The sequence below is a fragment of the Furipterus horrens genome, unplaced genomic scaffold (genome assembly GCF_987537825.1).
Source record: "Furipterus horrens unplaced genomic scaffold, mFurHor1.1.pri manual_scaffold_3, whole genome shotgun sequence".
Taxonomy (NCBI): Eukaryota; Metazoa; Chordata; class Mammalia; order Chiroptera; family Furipteridae; genus Furipterus; species Furipterus horrens.
This window is the reverse complement of record NW_028327173.1, coordinates 155,615,177-155,636,059: the sequence shown is the minus strand read 5'-3', so window position 1 is coordinate 155,636,059 and position 20,883 is coordinate 155,615,177. Positions and strand designations below refer to the sequence as shown.

General features: G+C 34.5%; 1 protein-coding gene across 1 annotated transcript in view; it reads left to right on the top strand.

Annotated features, from left to right (window-relative positions):
- TRPM7 (transient receptor potential cation channel subfamily M member 7) overlaps positions 1–20,883 on the top strand; it is an 82,638-nt gene that overhangs the window by 31,721 nt on the left and 30,034 nt on the right. Inside the window, exons 10-17 of the mRNA XM_090268347.1 lie at positions 3,960–4,100; positions 4,374–4,508; positions 5,586–5,866; positions 7,046–7,274; positions 8,593–8,748; positions 10,918–11,046; positions 12,676–12,954; positions 19,842–20,016. Coding sequence (XP_090124473.1) covers positions 3,960–4,100; positions 4,374–4,508; positions 5,586–5,866; positions 7,046–7,274; positions 8,593–8,748; positions 10,918–11,046; positions 12,676–12,954; positions 19,842–20,016 — 1,525 coding nt within the window. The remainder of the gene's footprint in view (positions 1–3,959; positions 4,101–4,373; positions 4,509–5,585; positions 5,867–7,045; positions 7,275–8,592; positions 8,749–10,917; positions 11,047–12,675; positions 12,955–19,841; positions 20,017–20,883) is intronic.

The window sequence follows — 20,883 nt, the reverse complement described above, 5'->3', positions numbered from 1 at the left end:
TTATGGTGAGTTTCATAATACTCATTGGTCCATAAAGGAAGATCATTGATACTTTGAGTGTATCTTCTTTCTCTGTGTTCAGAAGAAATTTGTTCCTGGGGCAAATAAAGGACATTGAACAAGGACATTGAGGAAAGCACTGGGTTATGATCTTCACGGAAAATTTTGTCAATAAAGATACGAAATGCATGCTTTTGTGCAAGCACTCCTCCTCCTCCCTCTCTCTCTTTTTAAATATTTGGTATTGGTGGTGACTGAATGAAAATATTACATTGTCATGTGGTCTAAAGCATTTTGTGGTAGCTAAATTTGATGCACTTACAATTGTCTTTTCTTCTCTTGGGATTCTTTGTGAATAATAGTTTTAAATATTTACTTAAAATTTTATAGCCATTTAAATGATTGGTATATAATAGTTTTATTTTCTTAAGTAAAAAAACAATTAATTGAAATATTTTTAAGTTTCTGAACTAAAATGCTTGCTTTCTAGAATCCTTCATTCAAGCTTTTACTTGCTATTAAGTGTGAGTATACTATTAAAAATTTGAAAAATTAAGATAGAAATGTAATTTTTCTGTGTTTTGTAACTTATTTAATACTACACTATATCACATAGGGAAAAACTTAGGCTTTATTATACTTAAATATATATTTCTTTATTTCAATTTTTGCATGTGCTTTTTCTTTATAGCTTGATTGAAATTATTACTGTAATATTCATCCATTTAAAGTGTATAGTTCAGTGGCTTTTGTTATATTCTCAGGAGTTGTAGAACCCTCACCACAATCTGTCTTATTTTAGAGTATTTACAATATCCCAGAAAGTAGACCTGTGCCCACGAGCCACCATTCCCCATTCCTGCCCCTCTTCTACTCCCTGCTCAAGGCAGCTAACTGTTAATCGATGGATTTGCCTATTCTGGACATTTCACATTAATTTTTTGTTTTTTAAATAATTAACACTTTTTTTCTTTTCCCAAAAAACTTGAGTAATAGGGGAGACCTTTAGTCCAGGTGTTTTCTAAAACACATTTGCACTGTGATTTACTTATGTGGGTTAGCAGAAAGAACTGCAGTTATTAATTGTATTTTTACATCAGTGGCTGTGGTAATAAACCCAATTTTTTTGTTTTCATAAGTGAAAAAATCCTAAAGTCAGTAATTGAGTATTTTCAGATTCAAATCAATAAGTTGAGTATACGTTATTTATATAGTTTGAGAAATTACTTAGGATTTTTAGATAACTTACTTTATTTTCTCAATTTAAATATTTCCTACTCAAGTGGGCTCATACCAAAGTGGTATTTGTCATATTTTTAAAAACTAAATATCATACATGATATCCTCACTCGTAAAGCATATTTTGAAGTTTCTTAATATAAAATAATAACAAAAATCTTTTATTTAAATGAGCATTTTAAAATTAACTTAAAAAAATTTTAATATGCTTTATTGATTATGCTGTTATAATTGTCCCAATTTCTTTTTCCTTTGTTCCCCTCCACCCAGTGATTTCCCCTCCCTCCAGTTGTCCCCCCACCTTAGTCCATGACCGTTGGTTGTGCATATAGTTCTTTTCAACATCTTCCTGTCTACTCCACTCCCTCTTACTATGCTTCTTAGTTCCTGTACCATCTCCCTCCCTTTCCCCTCTTCCCGTCCCCGCTCACCTCCCCACAATATGTTCCCCATACCTATAATTCTGTTCTCACTCTCGTTGCCTACTTAGTTTGCCTTGGTTTTCGATCCCTAGTTCCTGTTGTTGGTTGTTGTGATATAGTTTTCATTTTAATGTTCATTGTTTTGATCCTCTTTTTCCTAAACAAGTCCCTTTAACATTTCGTATAACAATGGTTTGGATCTGATGAACTCCTTCAGTTTTACTTTGTTCTGGAAGCACTTTCTCTGCCCTTCTATTCTGAATGACAGCTTCACTGGATAGAGTTAATGTGGTTGCTTTTCATCACTTTGAATATTTCTTGCCAGTCCCTTCTTACCTGCAGAGTTTCTTTTGAGAAATCAGCTGATAGTCTTCATACATAATTCTCTTCTTCTATCTTGCTGCTTTTAAGATTCTCTCTTTATCCTTAATTTTTGACATTTGGATTATAATGTGTCTTGGAGTGGTTCTCCCTGGGTCTAGTTTATTTGGAACTCTCTGTGCTTCCTGGACCTGTAAGTCTGTTTCCTTCCCCAAGTTAGGAAAATTCTGCTTCATTATTTTTTCACCTAATTTTTCAATTTCTAGTTCTTCTTCTTCACCTTCTGGCAGCCCTATGATTCAGATATTGGCCTGCTTATAGCTGTCCCATAGGTTTCTGAGCCTCTCCTCATTTTCCTCACTTTTCGTTTCCTCTTTCTGCACTGGTTGACTGTTTGTTCCTTCCCTGTGTTCCGATTTGTTGATTTGATCCCTGGTTTTCTTTCCCTCACCACTTGTTTCGTATGTGTTTTTGTTCATTTCAGCAGGACTAGCCTTCATTTCTTCCCCGTCTTGTTTAAGATCTGCTGTTAGGTCTGTAAGCATTTTTATAAGCAAAGCTCTGAACTGTTCCTCAGAAAGACTTCCTATCTGCTGCTTCGTTAGATTAGATATTTGCTGTCTGGTCAGCTGCGTCACTGGGATCTCTATCATGATCTGTGACACCCTGAACAGTTTTGTGTTTACCTTTGCTTCCTGGGCGGGTTGTCACACCTCCTACGCTATAGGGTGTGGAGCCCCGTGCACTCATTACTACTGGGCGACCCTTCTCACCACACTGTGGTGTTTTTTGTGGGGTCAGGGGTCTAAGGGATTCCTGCTGTTCACTCTCTGCTGAGAGACCGGGAGCCTCCTCTTCCGTCCCCACGCCCTCTGGCCCTCGCAGTTCAAGGCAATGGGGGTCTGCCTTCCCTCGCATTGGAATCGCGAGCTTACGGGTCTGGTCTGCAGCTGGCGGTGCTCCCCAGGAGCTTCTCGCCCCCCCCTTAAATATGGGTGTGTGTGCTTACTGCCGTACTGCCGCTGTTGCTGCAGCTGCCGCCACCAGCACAGCTTGACCTCTCTGCTCTGGCTTCTCCCTACCTACCCGTCCGGATGAGCACCACTTGTTTTTAACTTCATACATTGGACTTCCATGTAGCTTTATTTTGTGGAACTTTGGTTATTTCTGGTTTTGCGGTAATTTTATGTATTCCTTCTTACTGGTGGAGGGAGACGGAGTGTGTCAGTCTAGGCCTCCATCTTGGCCGGGAGTACTAAAATTAATTTTTAAATGAGAGATTGTAAAAGTATATAAAGTGTTACATTCATGAAATTATAATTAGGGAAATGGGGAAAATGATGATAGTAAGAGGACAGAATTAGTTAATATATAAAAATCATCAGCCCTGGCTGGTGTGGCTCAGTGGATTGAGCACTGCCCTGTGAACTGAAAGGTCGCGGGTTCAATTCCCATTCAGGGCACATTCGTTAGTTGTAGGCCAGGTCCCCAGTTGGGGGCATGCAAGATGCAACCAATGGATTTTTTTCTTACACATCGATGTTCCTCTCCCTTTCTTTCTTCCTCCCTTCTCCTCTCTTTGTAAAAATAAAATCTTAAAAAAAAAAAAGGAACATAATAAAGTTATTGGATTAGTTTTGCAAGAAAATGTTATTTATGATAGGTGCCAGGTTTCGCTTTTAGAAGTTCCTTTGCCTGCACATGTGCAGTATTAGGGTAGTAGAGATACCAAATTATCTTTCTACTGAAAACCATACTTCTGTCCTGAACCACACCATTGGAACCTCAAACTTCATAATCTCCTTTAAAAAAAAAAACAGAGAAAAAAGTCACTCCTGTCTATAAAGATAGCTGCTGGAAACCCCAGGTTTCTGTAACAAGTAAATATTTGTCATTTTGGAGAGTAGGCATATTTTTAGGCATTGCATGAAATTACTGAGAAATCTCTTTTTTTTTAAACTAATATTTTGTTTCCAGGGAAATCTTCCTCCAGGATATAAGATCACTCTAATTGATGTAGGACTCGTTATTGAATATCTTATGGGAGGAACCTATAGATGCACCTACACTCGGAAACGTTTTCGATTAATATACAATAGTCTTGGTGGAAATAATCGGGTATGTAACATTTGGGGGAAGTCTATATGTGTACTTTAAAATTAACTCATATACTTTAAAAGTTAAAAATTACTTATATTTGAATGATTAAAGTAGCGTTGTCTGAAAAATGTGAGATGTTCAACTATGTACTTAGAAATATTTTGTAATTGACATCCTAAATCATATTTTTCATGTGCCTATGCACACATACATAACATACATTGATTCTTGAATTTTTATAGCATATCAGCATATTTAAATCTATAAAAACTAATAAGCTTTCATTTTCAGAGGTCTGGCCGAAATACCTCTAGCAGCACTCCTCAGTTGCGAAAGACTCATGAATCTTTTGGCAATAGGGCAGATAAAAAGGAAAAAATGAGACATAATCATTTCATTAAAACAGCACAGCCCTACCGACCAAAGGTATTTTTAAGTATATTTTCTGGATCTTGGATTTTGTTCTTTCTAAGTTACTGAGTATAATGAAATTTAAAAAATACTTGTTTTAGTAAGAGTTGTTTTTTGTTTTAGATATACTTTTGATTCTTAATTTTACCATGTACAAAAATATACTCATTGTGAGTTAATGATTCTGTGAAGTTTTTCATTTAAAAAATTTTTATTTTAAGAGTATGTTTATTAAAAGCTAGGGACAGTGAAATAAGGAAGGGCCTAGAATAAAAGGAGCAACAGGAAAGGAACTAGATGGGGCTGCTTTGGGTCTCCAGAAATGTCATGGGAAAGAAGTGAGCCAAAGTAGGGGCTGCCAGCAGCTAACTGAGGAGTCATAGAAAGGGGGGCATTGGACACAGGTTCAGGGCCTAAGCCTGGAATGAGCTGCCACTGCCCAATGCTCCCCTGGTTACAAGTCTCATGGGGACCTTTAAGAGTTTAGGAGGTGTACACCTCTGGGGGAAGGAGAAGGGAAGGGAAAGGTACAGGCGCATGCCTGGAAGGGAGAGCACTCCATAACCATTTTGATAAATGCTTAACTGCCTCCTTTTATAACATTTTACTTTATCAACAGCATGTAAAGACAAAGGTGTTATTGAAACTTTTTCATTAGAATCGCATTTTATTAGATATTAGTTGAAATATTTAGCCTCCCTCTTTTTTTACTTTATTTTTATTGTTGACACTCTTACAAATGGGTCCATTATCCCCTCTTTGCCCACCTCCACCCAGCCCCCAGCCCCCACCCTGGCTGTCACCACACTGTTCTCTAAGTCTAAGGCTTGTACGTATATGCACACCATTTCTTTAATCTCAGGAAACTTTGTTATGTAAGTTTTATTGTTTGTTTGTTTGTTTGAAATGCCATTTCTACAAATGAATTTTGAGCTATAATAAAAATCAAGTATATAAAATTTATACTATTTAATTTGTCCAGTTACATGAAGTCGAATACCATAAAGGAGCTTTTATAATTTTATAATAATTCTCACATGAATGTCATAGCCTTTTTATAATGAGCTTTATGATATTTATTTTTCCTTGAAGATTGATACAACTGTGGAAGAAGGAAAGAAGAAAAGAACCAAAGATGAAATTGTAGATATTGATGATCCAGAAACCAAGCGCTTTCCTTATCCACTTAATGAGCTGTTAATTTGGGCTTGCCTTATGAAGAGGCAGGTGATGGCCCGTTTTTTATGGCAGCATGGTGAAGAATCAATGGCTAAGGCATTAGTTGCCTGTAAGATCTATCGTTCAATGGCCTATGAAGCAAAGCAGAGTGACCTTGTAGATGATACTTCAGAAGAATTGAAACAGTATTCCAAGTAAGTTATATTTTACCACTTGGAACATTTAAAAAATACAAAATAGATCCTGTGTAAGTGAAGGTTATAGTGCCATGGACTAAGTGAGGATATAGTTGTATAATTTTATTGGTGTAACTAAGAGAAACCCACTTTAAAAAATCTAGAAAGAAACTTTGCTGCCTATGCATATTCAAAAGAGATGATTGATTGTGTTTGTCTTTAAAAATTCAGCAAGAAGAAATGCCAGAAGTCAGTCTAATAATTGCACATAGTAGCAATTAGATTAGTAACAGTTACACTTGAAGTTGTAAGGAAAGGAGGGAGGAAAGCAAGGTTCAAGGTATGTTTTAAGGATGTGAACTCAACTAAAGGACATCTCAGATGTTGGAACTACATATTTAGAAGAATGAAACTGTTCACAGAAGTTTGCAGTTTACTTAGAGCACTCATTAATGGAATAGTAAGCTGGTAAGGTAGTTTCTAGGAAGCTTTATGATTGAGATTAGGACCTCCCTCACCCCAAATGGGCTGACGTTGGAAAAGGGTAAGAGTTGTTACGGAAAATAACTTAAGCAGGGGTCCTATGATTACTTATTGGAGATTTAAGATCTAGATATGTTACATTAGGTTAGTCCATATTCACATTATTCCTTTCTACTGGATACCAATCCTCACCTGAGAACCTTTTTTTCATTTTATTTTATTTTATTGTTTTGAGAGACAGACACAAACATCGATGTGAGAGAGAAACATTGATTTGTTGCTTTTCCATATGCACCTTGACTGGCGATCAAACCTGCAACATTGGTCAACGTTTGGTCTATGGTTGGTCTACTCCAACCATCTGAACCAAACTGCAAGGGCTGGATGCCAGTACTTTCCTGTGTTTGAAATAACTATATGGAATAATTTTAACTGGGTGTTGTTAGCTTTGGTTTTATTCCATGACCAGGGAAAGTACTCTGGAGTCACCTTTTCAGTCTTGTTTATAATGTCACATATTTTAATACTTTTTGATTTCTACATAGTAGTAGATATAGGAAAACGTAGAGCTACTATGATTCTGTTGCCTCACAATTCCCTAAGTATGTGTGTGAATATACTAAAAACTAGAATGTTTATGAATGAATTTAAGAATAGTGGTTTAAAACTACAATTTGGTAAACTGAATATGTTTTGGCTTTTATGTTTTGACAGTGATTTTGGTCAACTAGCAGTTGAATTACTAGAACAATCCTTCAGACAGGATGAAACCATGGCTATGAAATTGCTCACTTATGAACTGAAAAACTGGAGTAATTCCACCTGCCTTAAGTTAGCAGTTTCTTCAAGACTTAGACCTTTTGTAGCCCACACCTGTACGCAAATGTTGTTATCTGATATGTGGATGGGAAGGCTGAATATGAGGAAAAATTCTTGGTACAAGGTATACCTTAAAAATAATTTGATACAAAGTATGTAATTAGATGTATAGTAAGATACTTTCTGATTTCTGAGGGTGGTGGCGGTGGTGGCATTTTATTTGAAGTGACATGAAGGGTCCTTTTTCCCTCCTCGTCTTCACTCTGAATCCTTTTCAGGTATGGTGTATAGTGATTGTTGCCCCTATGTGAGCCAGAAGCCTGAGGCCAACGAATGGAACTGTGATGTTTACAGCCCTGAGCAGCCATGAACAAGGTCGCTGCTTTATAAAAAGATAATTCCCAAATTCTAAAATTCAGGACCTATCTACTAACTTAATAATCTATTACTTTTAATTTATTTGAAGTATATTGGATAATACCTGGTTTTTATGGTCCAGAATGTAGGTAAAGTGTTGGCTGGTATTTTCAGTTTCATCATAGTGAGAGATATTATCTTAAACTCCCCTTGTTGTTATCTTATGTCTTAAATAAGGTACAGAAATACAGAAGGTAGAAATTCGGCATTTAGTTTATCTGTTGGCCGTTATAAGTAGAAAAGAAATGCTAATCATCTACTAAAAATAATGGTAAAAGATTAGCTGATAGAAACCCTTATACACAATTATAATTTCTTTGTGCTTTATCATTTTTTAAGTATTTTATTGATTATATTGTTATAATAATTCCAATTTTTTCCCCTTTGCTCTGTTCTGCCCAGCACCACACCTTCCCCAGTAACCCCCCATCTCCCAAGTCCATGCCCATGGGTCGTACATACAGTTCTCTGGCTTCACCCTTTCCTGTATTATTCTTTTTTAAAAAAATAATTAATTTATTATTATTTTTAACAATAAAAAATAACAGTTTCTCCTTCTCAGTCTTAAGACCCTTTATAATATTATAAAGGACAATGGGTGAAGGTTGTGCTTTATGATTTTGCAAGTAATACGTAACATTTTAGAAATTACCCTTCTGTATGGAGGCACAAGCTAAGTAATCATGTTAAGACATGGAACACCTGCAAAGAGATTTAGGGTAAAATTAAGCACACAGCAGCTTCATATGGCTTGAATTTTGTTAAAAATATATTTTCTCAGTGGATTGCAATCCTTTTTATTTTTAAGGACAAGTCTTTAATTATTAAATCTTTTCTATTCCCTCATAATATTCAAATGTTTTATTACTCCTTAAATCAACCTAGGCCTCTAAAAATAGTGTATATACTACCAAGTACAAAATGGGTAAGTAATAATAAGGATATTTAATTTTTTATTGTTTGTATTATATTCTTAAAATTTATTAATTTTAAAATGTGGATTTATGTGTTTCTAAAATTTTTAGGTTATATTAAGCATTTTAGTTCCACCTGCCATATTAATGCTAGAATACAAAACTAAGGCCGAAATGTCCCATATTCCACAATCTCAAGATGCACACCAAATGACAATGGAAGATAGTGAAAACAACTTTCAAAACATAACAGAAGAGATTCCTATGGTAAGGAGGAAAAAAATTATTAAGTGAATATAAATTTGTGAATAAATTATATATTTATAAGTGTTATTTTTATTTTAGGAAGTGTTTAAAGAAGTAAAAATATTGGACAGTAATGAAGGAAAGAATGAAATGGAGATACAAATAAAGTCAAAAAAGCTTCCAATCACACGAAAGTTTTATGCTTTCTATCATGCACCAATTGTAAAATTCTGGTTTAACACGGTATGTTTTTAAATTACATGAGTATAATTATTTTAAAAGAGGATTTAGTGGCCCTGGACGGGTATCTCAGTTGGTTAGAGTGTCATCCTGATACACCAAGATCACCAGGTTGCAGGTTCCATGTCCAGTCAGGGCACATAGAAATAACCAATTAATGCATAAATAAGTGGAATAACAAATCATTGTTTCCCTTTCTCCTTTCTTTTTCTTTCTCTCTCTCTCTCTCTCTCCCTCTCTGTCTACAATCAATACATTAAAAAAAAAACATATATATATATGTGGACCTTGAGTCCATACTGACCTTGAAGTAAATTAGATCACTGAAAAGCCATTTTCCATTTAAAAGTACAATAAGATTTGCTTAGTTTCATTCATATTGCTGTCATATTGAATGATAAAAACTAACAAATCTTAGTTCTAATTTGAACTAGGGATTTAAACAAATATGTGCTAAATATATGCCTCTGTAAGTGCGTGCCATACTAATCATCTAAAAAGATCGGTAAAGATTAATCAAAAGAAACTAATACATGGTTAAATTTGTGCTTTAGGATTTTTGCAGATATTGTTAAAATTTTGGAAATGAGCCATTTTTTGCAGGGTTGATTGATGGTGAAAAGTAATCTAGATAATAGTTTCATTTAACAGTGACATAACAGCTTAAGTGTTAATCATATTACAATACATGTTTATATGCCACATAATTGGCTTTTCTCTTGCTTTAACGAAGAACAGATTTTACTAATGAGCATATGTGTTCATAGAAGGATAAACTCATCTGTAGAAACACATATACTGGGGGCTGAGCAGATGAATTTCTACTTTCCTTCCCTGAAAAACTCTAAGTTGTTTTTATTTTATTGTTGTTTTTCATTTTTATCATCAGACTGTTTAAGAATTGCAAAAGTATACAAATAGCTCTGTGCTAAGATGGACATTTGAGAATTTGTTCCTTCAAGCATTGCTTTCTCAACCACACACTTGCCCATTAATGTAAGACTAATTCATTACATTTCCTTTACAATATGGAAATGTTCTTGCTCCATCTCGTTGAGATGTTGAAATGGCACATCTGAATTACCTGACATAATCTCCAAATTCTGTTCGTACTAATGGAAAAAATGTAGGTTTCTTAGTTTGCATTCATGTGAATGACTATTTAAAAATGGACAACCAAGGTGGCTACAGGAATTTCTCTTTTCTTTGTTTATTGCAGTTTGCTTCACTGCCCTACCATAGCTTAAAATCATGGATGTGGCTTGTTTTAAGACTGATAGAGAGACAAGGAGAATGATGAGGGGATTCTTAGCCACAGTTGTTCAAGTGTCAGTGAGTCTGGGTTTTCCTCTGAAATGAAACAATTATTTAGATGTTAGTATACATTGACCTTATCAGCTCCTTATAATCTTTTTTAAGAGCATAAAAAGTGGGTTTTTCCCTTTCCTAGGGAAAACGCTTTTTATATCTGTTTCCATTTCTTGGGATTCCAACCTCAGTGACTGGGAGCTAGGAAGAAACCAGTTGTCTTCCTAGAAATACTGTTTTGTTGGGGGAGAAAAGAGGCAAGTGATGTGTTTTTTGATGGTGGTTAAATTCTATAGTAAATTAAAATATTATGGTACTTTAGGTATATTTTGTTAAATGGAATTATGTGGGTTAAGCTGAGAACATAAACCTTGATATTATGAAATCGTTCCTATGAGAATTACTAAAAAGGCAACAAAGTTTTAAAACAACAAATTTATATCCTGGTGGTTATTTATATTTTGATTGATAAATGTCATGTCTGCTCTGAAGAGTAACTCTAAAACTATTTTAATGATCGAAGCATGAAGATAGTTCACAGGAGCTCATTTGGTCTCTTATTTTGTGTTTGCTTGAAATTTTTCATAGTAAAAAATTCTATTTTGTAATCAATTTTATTCATCTTGTATCTTTTTTAATTAGTTGGCTTACTTAGGATTTCTGATGCTTTATACATTTGTGGTTCTTGTGCAAATGGAAAGACTACCTTCAGTTCAAGAATGGATCGTTATTGCTTATATTTTTACCTATGCTATTGAGAAAGTTCGTGAGGTATGTCTTTAGTTTTTTTCTACCTGTAACTTGGTATATATGGATATTGATTGTGTATATATGGTAGATATTATATATATGGAGAATGTTTTGTTTTGTTTGGATATATATATATGGGTATCTGTTATTTTATGTATATCATAATTTCAGCGGGTGATAACTTTATAGGAAAATGACTATAGTAGAACATGTTTATTTTTGCTGTTCTAAAAATCAGGGCAAAAGAATAGAGATCAGTGTGTTGTTAACTTTGTTAGAAATTACAAAGGCAATGCTTTGTCTCAGAAACATAGCCTACATCTGTTTTTGCTTTATTTTTTACAGCATTCATAGTTAAGCTCTCTGCCACTCTTTAAAAAGTATTAAATATACATATAGCCAATCAGGTAAATAACTTATAAATAGATTATTATCTTGCTCCTGTATTGCACTGCCCACTTAAGTGTGCTCTAGTGCCCATTGAATTGTCATACATATTTAGATCCCTGTGTCTGTGAGTTTTCAATTTAAATTACAAATGTGTAATGTCTTGATTTTAGGGAAAAAATGCTTTTCTCTTCAAGTTTTATACTTCCCTTTCAAACTAGTAGCTACATGAATGTTGTTTTATAACACATTTACTTATTTCTGAATTATGTCTGCTTACATTTAGAGAATACATGAAATTGCAGAAGTAAATAGAAGGCATTGTACTGCCCTTCTACTTGGGTGTCATAGGAATATACCTTACTAAATAGCTTATTATGCATTTTTAATTTCTCTGGGGTGCCATGGTTCATATGTTTATGAAATCTGTTTCTTTACCAGCATATTTGAAGAAACTAGGTTGTTATATGATAAAAGCAAGATGCAAAGAATTCTTTTAAATGTACCTTCATAAAACAGTTCTGCACAATTCATTAGCTAGTACAAGTTCAGTGGTTCCTACCCACTCTAATAGAGAGTCTTTCAATAAAGCGTGTCATAATCTTTTTGCTGGTTAAGGGTCTTGCTTTCAATTTGTGAAAAAATTCAAAACCTATAAAGCCAGTAAAGCAAAATGCCACGAAATGAGGTGTACTTGTAATAAAAGTAGCTGCCTCTAGTGGGGAAGAGACTTAATTGGCTGAGGGAGAAAAGTGGAAGGGAGACTTCAGTATTTACTTTATGATACATTATGATTTTGAAGATATAAATGTATTACCATTCCCCATAGAAATGTAAAGAGATTTTTATATTCAAGGGAAGAGATTAGTACAGATACTTAAACCTTTGAGTTATTTAATTTCTGCAAATAAGGCACCTTTAGAACATCCAGGATGTTCTAGTGTTGTTTCATTGAAAAACAGAACAACTTCCATTAGTATTTCACATTCCAATTTAGAGAATTGTGTTCTAATTCAAGATTTTCAGCTTTATAGTTGGTTGAGCAGGTAATTTGTGAGTTTTTTTCTCTTTATATAAAATGAGGATAAGCAGTATCTGTCTCTGATATTATACTGAATTGTTTTGGTGATCAAATGCCAAGATAATCAAAAATACTTTAACATACCAAAAAATATATAAAAATCTGCTCTAATATTATAATTGAATGCTGTTACATGTTTAAATAGGAAGAAACTGATTAAACTGTTTTTTTTAAACCTTTAGATTTTTATGTCTGAAGCTGGAAAAATAAGCCAGAAGATTAAAGTGTGGTTTAGTGATTACTTCAATATCAGTGATACAATTGCCATAATTTCTTTTTTCATTGGATTTGGGCTAAGATTTGGAGCAAAATGGAACTTTGAGAATGCATATGATAATCATGTTTTTGTGGCTGGAAGATTAATTTACTGTCTTAACATAATATTTTGGTATGTGCGTTTGCTAGATTTTCTAGCTGTAAATCAACAGGCTGGACCTTATGTAATGATGATTGGAAAAATGGTAAGTTGAGAGGCATCTGGTAATCATATCATTGGTTTATTGATATTATTTCATAAAATCATTAAACATTGACATAGTTTTACTTGAAGCAGAGAGTGTTTTCATGTGTATTTATTTTATACTACAAATCAACCATTCCTAATAATACTAACTTTTGAAGAAAATATTTCGATGTGTATGGTTGGGGGGGGGGGGCATTTTATCTTGAAATGCTTTAATTTTTAAATGCTATTTACTGTGGAATATTTGAGATCAGAATGAAAGCTGCAGACTTAGTATCTCAAATCTGAATTTCTTTTTATCCTTACTGCCGCTAACCTTGAACCAGTCTATCATCATCTGACACCTGCAGTAGTCTAACTGTCTGTTTACTCAAAACTACTCTGGTTCATCTTCAATCTACATTATAGTTAGAGTAATTATTTCAAAACTCAGATCTGAATATGTCACTTCCCTTTCTTAAAATATCTTTTAATGTTTTTGCATTACTCTTAGAGATCAATCAGTGTGCTTAATAAAATCCATAAGCCCTGCCCAGTTTGGCTGTTGCTCCTCCCTCTCTCCTTCCCTCCCTTTCCTCTTTAACTTGTAACAATTTTGAGGTAACTAGATGACATGCGGTTGTAAGACATAATTACAGAGATATCTGTGGACCCTTTACCTAGTTTCTTCCAGTAGTAACATCTTCCTTGCTCTCTTTTTAAGTCTCATCTCTTCCCATTTTAGACTTTCTGTCTGTGCTCTAGTCAGACAGGGCTACCCTGTCAGAGTATCATAGTTTATGTTCTTTCTACCTGGAATGTTCACCCTCATCTACACTCATACTCTTAGACTTTTTGACTAATTAATTAACTTAGGTTTATACTTCAGATCTTAACTTGCAACATGATTTTTTTTCAGGGAAGCTTTTATGATCTCTTCCAGCTAGATCAAGTTTATTTGAATAATTTTATGGGACTCTAGTTTTTTTCTTCAGAATATAAATATGTATCTAAGTATATTTTAAATTACACTCTTATTGGTGTATTTATATTCTCCTCTAGGCTATAAAGTCTTTGAAATAGGAACATTGTCTGATTTTGGTCACATTTGTATCTCCAATGTTTATCACAGTGCCTATCACATAGTAGGTTTTCCATATTAAACAGTTGTTGCTTGGATGGATAAAGCCATTACATGCAGGAAAGAAAATTAAAATGCTGAGCATTCACTTTAGTAGTTGATTCTTAAGATATTTTCTTATTTTTACATAAAAAACTACTTTAAAAAAATTTTATTTATTGATTTGAGAGGGAAACATCGATTTGTTGTTCCACTTATTTATGCATTCATTGGTTGCTTCTTCTATGTGCCCTGACTGGAGATTGAACCCATAATTTTGGTGTATCAGGATGACATTCTAACCAGCTGAGCTACCTGGTGAGGGCATTCACCAAGTAGTTATAGTTTTTATTATATTTTCACTGCTATGCAAGACATGCAACAAGTATTAAGATCTTGCCTCTGAACTTTGTAAAATTCCATCTCTTTTTTGACTTTACCAATCCTGTGGTTGTTTTCAATAATTGTATAATCTAGGTTGAGGAGCCTGTCCTATATAAAATAATTTAGGAAATCATGAGATATTAATAAGCTGTCAGTGCTGCTCATTGATTAAATTAATGAGTGGGAGACATAGGAGTTCATGGGAAGAGATAAATCTGTTGGCACTTACAAAAACAGTGGGGTGTTAGCTAGTCTATGAAAGCTTAAAAGAAGATATAATAAAAAGAAACATCCTGACTGGAACTTATTTTGTGATGAGGTGTAGTTAGCAGTCAAATTGAATAGACGTGGAATAGCCTGGATTATATGGAACACTAAAAACTGGGACTTTATAGAAGAAAAATATAGGGAAAACCATTGAAGAAGTCTGTCACCCACTTCCATTTGATTTCTTTTCCATAAAAGGAGTAAGGTGACAGTTCTTTGTCTTTCCTCACCTTTTTGGAGTAATTTTTCAGTGTACAGACCTTGAAAACAACTAGTCAGGTGGTTCATTATGATGAGCAAAGCGGTCGGTCTCAGTGTTTCTCATTCTCAACTCCTGCCACCGCATAATCTTGTCCCATTATTGATGTACTGTGCAAGATAATGCCAGCTAAAGAAGTACTATTATAGTTTATGTTTTTAGTTACCTCTTTCCTCTTTATTCATGGATTCAGACTATATTTTAAAGTTATATCTAGATCATCAAATCTTTCCTTGATGTAGTATGCCCAATATTTTGCTCTTTCCCATAGACTTAACCATCTGGCAGTGTTTGTTTTCTAAATGTAGATGTTAGGTTTAACGTGCAAATCTTTATACACTGAATTAAACAATCTAAAATGTATTGGACCTACTCCTGCCATAAACATTTTAAGTTTTTAGTGGTGAGAAATGCAAACTCTCTTACTATATTGCTTTTACGAGTACATTTTTTTCCTTATTCTAAAATTACTATTCATTGTAGAAAATTTTAGCAACTTCAGGCAAACTACTATCCAGAGACATCCACTCTAACAGTTTGATGTAGATGTACCTTGCCACCCTTCATGACATATATTTGAATCATGTTTATATGTGTCAAACTTCACACAAATAAATGTATATAATAGTTTTATCAAAATAGGCCTATAAAATATATGCTGTTACTTAATTCTTTAAAAATATTTGACCCCATTTATTAAGTATAAAAATATATTCATAGAGTTTCTGAAACCCTTTCTCTTAATCTTGGGAAGTTACTGTCTTTTCAATTAAATTTATCTTTCTAGTAGCCCAACTAGCTCATAGGATTATCAGAATTACTTTGCATCATGAAAACAAGATTTTTAAGTTATCTAAATATAAAGTTTTATTATTATATTTTCTTTTTCACATTACATATTTCCTGCCAAGATAATGTGTCCTACTCCCCCCAATTAAGAATTACTGATTTACTCTTTGTCACATCAAAGAAGTCTTATTCATCCAATCTCCATTCTTTCATAATGTATTTCTAGGAAATCCAGGGGAGTTAAGGCTTTTGGGAAAAAATTGGTTTTAGCTTTTTTAGTGTGTAAAGTGCTCCAGCTCTCATTGCCTACCAGATTATTTAGTGTCTTAGTGATATCAGGTTAATTCAGTGGTAATGTACAGTAAATGGGAGGTATAGGAAGTACGAAAGTTGTCGTCGGCAGCCGTCCGTCTCAAGAGACGATGGTGTAGCTTCTTAAGAGTCTATCTGCACCGCCGAGAATGGCTGTGCAGTCCGACTCGGGAGTGACACGGTATCTGTCTCCTCCCGTGTTAAATCGACATCTTGCGATGACGCTGGAGTGTCCTCTCCATGCAGCAGACCCCCCCTCTCTTCGCAGCTGAAGGGTTCAAGGGAAAGACGGAGTCAATACAGCTTGGCTTCATGTGCGCCGTAGGAGTTGCCGGTGTTGACTACAACGTCAAACCGCCTTAGGGACTCCGGCTCCGGATTTTCTGTCGGGGTTTACTCCCTCAGCCTTTCCCCTGAAGAGGTATGCCGCAAGGCAGCGGAGGTTTTTTGGAGTCAGAGTTTTCCTTCTCTGATGTGCCCTGACTGGAAGATCGAACCAGCGACACTTAGCTCGCAGGCCGACGCTCAATCCACTGAGCCAAACCAGCCAGTATGAAAGTAGTCACTATAATAAAAGATGGTGCTGGGAATAGTGGAGCTATCCTGATTTTTGTCTGAATCTTGCCTCTAATGTACTCCCAACACTCCTTCCAGTTCTTCTACTGCAGTTATAGGGAACTCGAATATATGCTTCATTTTTTCTCTGTCTGTGATCTTCAGATCCACTTTCCACCAGGGTTATGTCTTTCCTCTCTTCAATCAATCATTTATCACATTATCTATTCTACTAGTGCCATCTTCCTTTTCCACACACTTCAAGACTTTCAAAATGGTTAATCTAATTATCTGCTTAAAGTAGGTACTGCCAAGTATAAGAAAGCCTTCATTAAAGTATATCTTTAAATAAAATATAAAGGAGATGAATTTTATAATCATAGAATCCCAGAGTAACTTAACATTCTTTTATCATTGTGTATCTGTTATACGCTATGCATTGTATTGGGTTGGCCAAAACCTTCATTTAGTTTTTTCCGTAAAATGAAAGATTTTTTTTTATTTTCACCAATAACTTTATTGATTTGGATGTTTGGAGTATATCGGCTGTCTCCCGCTATTGACTTCTAATGAGTAAAGATCAGGAGCTCTGCTAAACATCTTCCAATGCATAAGACAGCCCCACAGCAAAGAATTATTTGGCCAAAAGGTCAACAGTACCAAGAAACTTCACAAACCACTTTTGACACGTTTGATCAGTCACAGCGCCTTCTCGATGCACTGCACGTATCTTTTTTTGTGTTTTAGTTGAATTTTTTACCTTTCTTGAAATAATAAAGCATAATACACTGAAAATGTTGCGTATCTTCTTCCATCTTCAATATTAAAATAGCTGCACAAAAATTCACCAATTTTGAAAAGTTTTTTTTTTTTGATGCACGCTGATATGACAGCTGTCACAGTTCAGTCTAACAAAATTGTTTCAAATGAGGTTATAGGACAACTAAGCACTACTTGGGCCATCATATAGAAAAAAATGAATGAATTTTTTGGCCAACCCAATACTAAGCTGAGACTGAAAAGATGAGTAAGGCATGGTCCAGATCCCTGTGGAACTCACAATCCGATACAATATGCAAGCCAAACATGAAGGCAGATAGCTATAGAAAGATATGGCTAACTATTTATGAAGACCATAGAGCTACTAGCTAATTCTGTCATGAGGGCTTTCACAAAGGATATGGTACTTGAAAAGAGTTTGGAGAACAGGTAGGAATTGGAAATTTTTTTAACAGCCTTGAAAAACTTGAAGATATAAGAGAGTTAAAATGGAAAAGATCTTCCTCACAGTTGACATCTTTAGTAGAGATCATACTAATGAAAATTATATCGTCAACACTAAACTTTTCCCATTCCAACAAGAAATTCTCAATTTAGATATGAGGAAATAGAATTTTTATTTTTTTATTAAATTTAGGTCAAGTATTTATAAGGAAGCTTGTCAGATAGGCTTTATGTGAAGTTAGGAAATGCAGACACCTCTGAAAGATCAGTCATAGACTTTTGAGTAATTTTAGGATATTTTAGTAAAGTTTTGGATTTCATTTTGAATTTTGACTTGGGCTTTTAAAAAAATTTTAGATTAATGTTGGGTTTCCAAAGTATATCAAATGTCATGAATAATGTTTTGATGAACTGCCTTTTAAAATCTTTTATCCTAATATTTTCCTTATTGAGAACATGCATTCTCTCAGTTATCCTCAAATGCTCTAAGAAGGCATTACATATTTGACTATTTTACAGATAAGAAAATGGGATCTTGAGGGGTATTAGGACTCTGATTGCAAGTCACAGAGACTCTTAAAAAGGAAATTTATTGGCAGGGCTAAAAGAATTTTAAAGATGAAGGATCAGGTCTAAATTATATATAAATAAATATTTTACAGTTATTCCATCCAAGTCTAGACTTACTGTCCTTTTTACTTTTCACATTCTGGCTTCCATTTCTACTCATTATATGTCCATTTAAAAAATATATGACAGTGCAATAATTTTTAGGTTGATTTATATTATTGCAATAATTGTTGGTTCACAGATCAAAGTATAGATTTATTGTAAATGTAGCCTCTTGATTTTTATGGGACTTCCCTCAGTAGATTATTATTCGTGGATGAATATTACACATGGCGCAATGAGACAACATTCACTTCTTTAAATCTAAGTGCTAAGCACTGCACCTAAATAAGTAGATATTAAAGTTTTATTATGGCATGTCACTTAATTCTTAGAAATTCTGAGTAGTGAAGTCAAAATTCACATAGTGATTTAACAATAAAAATTATATTTTAGTGATTTATTAGGTGAGACAGTTCCATTAGTCTTTTTTTCCATTTTTTGAAATTAAAGAATTGCAAACTACCTCACTCCAAATGGAATTGTTAACAAGATATTAGTATCACTTATTTTTTCAATACCCATACTGATAATCCAGTTTGTTGTTTTGCTCCTAGGATTTTTTTTTCAATACCAGTTTTACATTTTATTTTATTTTACGATTTTACTTATTTTTTAGAGAGGGGAAATGAGGGAGGAAGAGAGAGAAACACTGATCAGTTTGCATGTCCCCAAGAAGAACATTGATTGGTTGCCCCTTGCACACCCCCAGCTGGGGACATGGCCCACAGCCCAGGCATGTGCCCTGACTGGGAATCAAACCAGCCACACTTGGCTCGCAGGCTGACACTCAATCCACTGGGCCACAGCAGCCAGGGCTCCTCCTAGGAAGTTTTTATAGCCCAGGACAAGGCACTGTGTTAGGGTTCGGTATGAGTGAGAAGAATGTCTTTTTGTTTTCTTTTTGATGAAGTGGACAAACGACAGTTAGCAAAAGGTGGTAGAAAAGAGAGTCTATACGTTCAGTATAGGAACAGAAGAGTTTTAGAAAGAAACACTTATGGAAATTGGTTCCTTGAATCTGCCCGTGTGTCTGGACTTCTTTAAAATTTCCAGGGACTCCAGATAGACTCTAATTTAAACCAGAAATACAATATAGTTCATTATATAAAAGATATTCATGACTTGCCTAGCTTCACAGATAAATTTTTACATAATCTCTTTGGTTAAGGTTTATATAGTAGTAAGATGTTTCTGAATGCTAATATTAGGAATAAAAACAGACTCAAATGTTCTATTTATCTATTAGAGCATTAGAAACTTTTTAAAAGATGAAATTGTTGTGTTTAGATTCCCATGTATTTTAACAGTATTTGTTTTTCAACAGGTGGCCAACATGTTCTACATTGTAGTGATTATGGCTCTTGTATTACTTAGTTTTGGTGTTCCCAGAAAAGCAATACTTTATCCTCATGAGGAACCATCTTGGACTCTTGCTAAAGATATAGTTTTTCATCCATACTGGATGATTTTTGGTGAAGTTTACGCATATGAAATTGATGGTAAGGATTTATGTTTACAAGTTTATCTTGGTTATTTTATGTTTTAAAGTCAGAACTGCATTATAGTAATATTACATATTTTCACAAGTCAGACTATTACCAGCCTAATCCCTCCCACAGAATATTAGTTAATCCCAGAAGAAATTTAACAAAAATTCATTGACAAAGGTATTTTAGAATTTTTTTCATTACAAATTGTGGAAACATGGCCAAAACTGGCTCATACAATAAGGACATTATTTAACTCACATTACTAATGTTCAGAAGTAGAGTGGTCTTGAGGCTTGTTAATTCATAGCTGAGGACATCTGTTCTTTTTCTTCCCATTGATCTGTAATCACAATGTCTGATTCATATAAGTTTCCCTTATGATTATGAAACTCTAGTAACAGGAAGAAAAGAGACACAGTTTTCCATTGTACTCTTAAGGTAGGAAAATCCCTTTTCCAGAAGTTCCTTTTGAACCACTTCTTTCATCTCATTAGCTCAAATTGCCTTCAATTTCAGTTGTTCTGAAACAGGGCCAGTATAATGGGATTGTATTGATTAGTTCAGAACAATCATGGTGGATTGAATAAACTCCTGAATTAGAAAATTAACTGTGAATACATTCTCTGCATAAGGTAATAGATTTTTTTATTGTTTTAATTTATTAGGCTAGATGACTTGTGAACATAAGTGATGCAGCCAACTTTCAGGGATGTTCTTCTGCTGACCTCTACATCTGGATTGTAGAATCTTTTTGTTTGCTCTCTCTTGACCTCTCTTTCTCTCTCCCATCTTATTCCTCCCTTACCCCATACCTAAGTACCCGTGTTCTTCCCTACCCATGTGTTTTATAGTTGATTAGGGGATGGCCAGAGAGTT